A 6,000-nucleotide genomic window follows, 5' to 3' on the forward strand; every position below is an offset into this window, starting at 1 on the left:
AATAATTTTTAACGCTGTATACAGAATGGAGATCCAAAACATGAGGTAGCACGCCTACATTATGAAAACCGGGATTTTTAGGGAATAAAGAAAAAAACAACAACTCAAAACGAATTTGTGATTTTTTATTAAATATATCCTCATTTACAAGCTCGCCGGCGAAACAATTGGGATCCCTTCACAATGAATTTCGTGTCCATGGCTTACTGCACAGTCATGATGGTAGCTCGGAGAGAATCGAACTTTGGATGAGAGATTTGGCAGACATTCTTTTTCTAAAAGAGTAGGGATTGAAGTCAGGTTAGAGGAGGGCCTCATGGAAGCACCCCAAAAGTCAGCCATATTGGTGATACGAAAGTTTTTTGTTTTTTTTTGCTGTTTGATGCTGTAATGGACTTCTTGATGTTCTAGGATGTAAGGAGGGAGCAAATAGTGTCTACACCTTTCCCAACACTGGCACTGTCGTAAAGAAGATTGCAACTGCGTTCCCCTTTCTGTCGTTTTTACATTTAAAGAAATGGGATCAAACCGAAACATGTTTTTTCTTGTTTAAACCGTTGTTTGGTTACAAAATGAAAGCCCTTATTATCAAAAATAACGGAGATACAACCGTAATTTAAAGCTCCTCCAAGTTTTGGGTCCCAACTCCTTAGATATAACAGTAGGTTTATTCTTGATTTGTTAATAAATCATTAAGTCAGTTCTACGTACATGCAATCCTCATAGTTTACAAAACAGCAAGGGGCAAATATTTTTTTCCCCTTACTTTTTCTTGTGAAAACCCAGTTATTGGACACTTAAAATTTGTTTTTAATTACTATATTAAACATACACATTATGTAAATTTTTATCAATCCAGGTTGAAAAAAACAAAATAAAAACAAGGTAAAACTTCCTTACTTTCCTGCATCTACACAAAAAGGTACCTACTTATGTTACATAAAAATGGTTCAGGAATGCAACCCACTTACATACTATGCCTGTAATTAAGTAATAATTTACTGATGCCTATATTTAAGAAGAGAAAAAAGGATGAGTACTAATTAGGACTTCCTATCTCAGAGAAATAATCTGCAATCGCTTCAGGACAGATAATATTATTCACTCTACCTATGTTTAAGACGGATATGTACATAACTAGGTGGATATACCAAGAATCAGGTCCATAAGTACTGCTATATCTTTCATCCCCCCCTCCCATACAACTGCATTTTTCATCCTCAATTACTTTCATTCAAATCAGCGGCAGCGGAATGTAATTACAAGTAAGAGTGCAAATTATATAATGTTAATGCCATCAGGGGCATATACAGTATTTTTTGTGGTAGGGGAGGGAGCAAAACCGTCAGGTACAGTGTATATACTTTCCTTACACGTCATATATTCTCTTTCTCTCTTGAAATTGGAGACTGCATAATTAATATTAAGCAAATTACTTCACTCAGTGAAGCAAAGAAAATATTATTGAATATCGACTTTTTCGAGATATTTCGAGGAACACAATAGTTGATAGAAAGTCCAATTAAGTGGATGAAGTTGTATGTTTGTCTTTGAAATATGTATTCGGTGGTCGAAGGACTAGGAGCCAATTTGTTGACTGAGGGATGAGGCCGAAGGAGATCACATCTCAATATGTATGATACTACGACTTTTTCTTGTATCTTGGTCTTATCCCTCAGTCCACAGACAGAGTCGGAGCCGACCAAATCCTCCTTCCTAACTTAAGCTATGCATAAGATACCAACTCACAATCTGCACCAGTTATTTCCTTATGAAATAGGAATAGTTGAATTTTGACTTTCTTCTTCTGCAGTCTCAAATTTCGAGATAGAAATAGAAGGTATGATTTGCAGGCAAACTTATACAATGTATCCGAGTTTTTTTTTTTTTTTTTTTTTGGGGGGCATTTTGACAGAATTTATATTTTTTTTTATATGAAAGCCAAATAATATTTTTGAAAAAGAGACAAACACTTTTTGAAAAAATTTAGCGTTAAAATAAAAACAATTTCGAAGAATTGAATATTTGAATTTTTTATACAAGACAATAACGATGAAAATTTCGCACAAGTGATAGGCTAATGACCCTATGCTTCTGACGCCACTGTTTCGAATCCTAATGCAAGTACTTTGCTCTTAGTAATTGCTACATATTATACTATCAGCATCTGAGAATAAATTTACTTCATTCCTTCATATTTTATCCCTGTGAGTTGATAATCTCAAATATTAGTAGAAGAAAAGAATAATTAATTTTGCAGTTTGTAGAGATAAGATTATTTCAAAATTAATACATTAATTTCAAACAAAACATGTTTAATTTAGAATATATATCTCTCACACATTACCATAACAAACATATACCGTGTATTTTGTTGCCATTTGTCGATGCTTCTATATTTTTTCTCCTAGTAAGTGTTCTAAACGTTGATTGGTTGGATTAGAATTACTTCCTTTTAAGCTGTGAACTATTCCCAACAAATATGGCATAATAATTATAAATAATAAAAAATGGGGAAGATTTATCTAACTGACAACTAATTTTGGGTCTTTTCCTCTATATATTTTCTGAGTAAAGGTTGTTTGATACAAGAAAAGTAATAATATGCCCACTCCTCATCTATTTCTCTTCTTAACATTTATCGTAAGGGATGGATATTAATATGAATGCATGTTATGCTTTCTTTGCAACCTCAGTAATTAATTCATTTCAGAATTTGTGAATAAGTCAGAAACTAATGAAGTGCTATCTACCCCTAAAAAATGGATACATAAATTATTGGATCAGTTAAGAATTTAAATGAAAAATCTAAAAAAATAAAATGATACATTCAAGATATTTCAGTCTCTGGAGTGAATAAACACCTCATAAAAAACCCCAGGATTAGTCTCAAAGTAAAAAAGTCAGATATACCGGGCGCTTAGTTAAATTTTGGACACTAATAAATTTAAGGAACAAAAAAAACACAAGAGAGGGATTGACAACAATCTGACAAACTATGTGTATTGACACTTGCCCTTCCAAAAAATACCATACTCACAAGATACAAACCTTCTCGACCTTCCTTCTTGTCACATATCAAGGTCAGAGCCTGCAGGATAAGGGCACCGAATCTAAAAGCCCTAAAAGGTTAATAAATATTGGAACTCCATGAATCCCAATTACACTATTACCACACGTTAGAGCTTCCAGCGGCGCATCAATACATTTATCAAAGTCGAAGGTGGCTACATTGAAAGTTAGAAATGACAAAAATGTGCTAATATTTATACAAAATTTAAGTCATATAGTTATCCTAGTTTCCAAAATTAAAATTGTTAAAATTCTAGATTCAAAATGAATAGTTTTCAAGTACACACCCGGTAAGTGTTTTAAGAAAAATTCCTCTCACGGTAAATTTATATTAATTTTCAAAATTTGTTTTAAATCTTTCCTGAATGTCACAAAGAAGGATTTCAACCATCTCTGGCGTCTATCTTGCTTGTTTCACGAGGAAATGTGTTGGATACCATTGTTAAATATGGATACATCATTTAATATTTGGGCGTTTCCCTCCATATTTTTTTATCATTATAAATTGACAAATGGATTGTATTTCTTTCCAGAAAAATTGAATGAATCAATTTTTTAGTGGGTATTTTTGTCTCCATCAAATTATGTTTTCTTTAAAAAATATATATTTAGTATTGTTATTCTTTATTGTCTCTCTGAAGGATCGGTTGTTTAAAAGGAAGAGTCCCTTTACCGCAAAATAACCCATAGAAAAAATATACATACATACTCAAAAAATTGTTTGTACATAAATATTTTACCTACGGTTAAAAAATATATATTTCCAAATATTTGTGTCAAATGATGATGCTATCAGGGTTTCATATATTTTTTTTAATGATGTATGTCGTGGATAACACTATATAAATTTGTCCAATTAACACAACCAATCCACTAATTTATTATTCTCTTCATTTTTTATTCTTCCAGAGCCCGCCACCAACTTCATCGGCTTTAAAAAAACGCATCATCGCCGCCTCAGCGATCCCAGCTCAAGTATAAATGACTTTATGCGAATGGGCATTCTCTCAGATACTCGCTACCATCATCGATCCAACAATTTACATCCCAACACTGTGGGAGGACATCGCTCCTCCTCTGAATCTGATGGTCTAGATCTCCTATGCGGAGATGCACACTGCGAAATCTATGCAGGAGATCTTCTGGACGAATTTGAGGAAACTAAATATAATCCTCTATGGACAATGAAGGGTCATACGCAGATATTTCATTCTTGGAGGGAAACCAAGAGGTTTCAATGCATTCCCTTCTCAACATATGTGACCTATGTGACTCTCCCTTGGTGGACCATCATTACAAACATACTCAATAAGCAAAAGCCACCTCTTTTGACTTTTGACTAATGCATTTATTTTTTTTAAATACTTTTTTATTTTGTTTGGCTATATTTTGTGTATGGTACGTCAATGTTACTTAAGTATTTATTTTCATTTTGTTCAAATTGTTAAAAACTTCAAGTAAATATTTCTCAATTGTATTTCTATTACTTCTATTTAGTATTCGTTACTATTATCCATTATTACTGTATCATGTTAAACATCTTCTTGCTTGAATTCAATATGTATGTACATATACAAGTGTTAAAAAAATACAATTCAATTTTATTTAGAAATAATTTTGTACTTCAATGATGTCTCACATTCATTCCTAGGGCCAATAATATTATTTAACAAAGTACATTTTCATTAAAATTTAGAATATTCAATATATTCTCACTAATTGAGCTTAATTTTCTTTTTAGATATAGCCAAACTTTTTATTATAAGTAATTGGATAAAAATCTGAGCCTAAAACCCTGTGTCGTCAGTATACTGTGCGGTTTATAAGGTTATAGTCTTAAATTAAGTGATGTTACCTCTTTACCAGAGGTAGAGACTCAAGACTTGCTACATGAGTTCATATTTTGAAGATTCGACTTAATTTCGCTATCAAAGACTTGAAACTTGAAAACTAAGATTTGAAACTTTATTAGATTTTTAATTTTTTCTAGATAAGTATACAATGTAGCCCTCCATCTTCATAGCATCCTATTAACTAGAGTAAATGTAAATGTATACATATAATATATTTCCCTCAGAGTCATTTTTTTTTAATTACAGGATATAACTCGAGGACTCCAACTGGACTTGATGAAAGTATTCAAAGACTCACGACTTGTCTCTTGAAATTTAGCTCAGCTTAAGAAAAGTATTAACACTTCGAATAATTTTGGACATAAAATGATCCCAAAATAAATTTGAAGATTAGATACAAATATATAAGGATTCAAACTTGACTCTATAAAAATATTTAACGGCTTGGACTTTTGAGCATCGACTTGAGACTTAATTTCTACATGCAGTATAAATACTTTATCTCTGCATCCACTATTTATGAATTTCCTATGAAATTTCATACTTCTGTACTTTGTACAAACCATTTTCCATTATTGAATTAATAATTTGTAATATAAATATTTATTGTTTTGCGATTCCGGATTTGAGGGCTTACTTTTCTTCCAATACAAGAGAGATGATTTGTAAACCATTATCAACAACCAAGACTATGCCGACCCAAAGATACAAAAATATTGTTTGTGTAAAGTTCGGTTACATCCAATAACATAGTCATTGATCCTATCCGACAGCCCAATTAAAAAAAAAACCAGGTCGCTGATATTATGCTTATAACTTATATATTTAGAAAATTGGATTATTTTATAATCAAATTATTTACTTATGAAAATTACTTGTGAAAATTTTTCTCAGCCTGGGACATATTAAAAAGGGGAACTTACTACTGATATCCAATGTCTACTATTGAGAAGGAAAAATATTACAATCACCTAGTTGATAGTAGAAAAAGAGAATTGGCTCTCTAAAAAAAATAAATTGTAATTATGTTATTGGATCGGAATTTAGTATTCATAATTAATTGACAACAATGCCT

The 6,000-nt window shown here is 31.8% G+C and overlaps 1 protein-coding gene across 1 annotated transcript in view; it reads left to right on the forward strand.

Moving 5' to 3' along the window:
- Positions 1 to 4,684, forward strand: part of LOC121114112 (uncharacterized protein KIAA0930 homolog) — a 75,867-nt gene extending 71,183 nt beyond the window's left edge. Inside the window, exon 4 of the mRNA XM_040707967.2 lies at positions 3,982 to 4,684. Coding sequence (XP_040563901.1) covers positions 3,982 to 4,415 — 434 coding nt within the window. The 3' untranslated portion in view covers positions 4,416 to 4,684. The remainder of the gene's footprint in view (positions 1 to 3,981) is intronic.
- The last annotated feature ends 1,316 nt before the right edge of the window (positions 4,685 to 6,000 follow it).

This window comes from Lepeophtheirus salmonis, chromosome 3 (genome assembly GCF_016086655.4).
Source record: "Lepeophtheirus salmonis chromosome 3, UVic_Lsal_1.4, whole genome shotgun sequence".
NCBI lineage: Eukaryota > Metazoa > Arthropoda > Copepoda > Siphonostomatoida > Caligidae > Lepeophtheirus > Lepeophtheirus salmonis.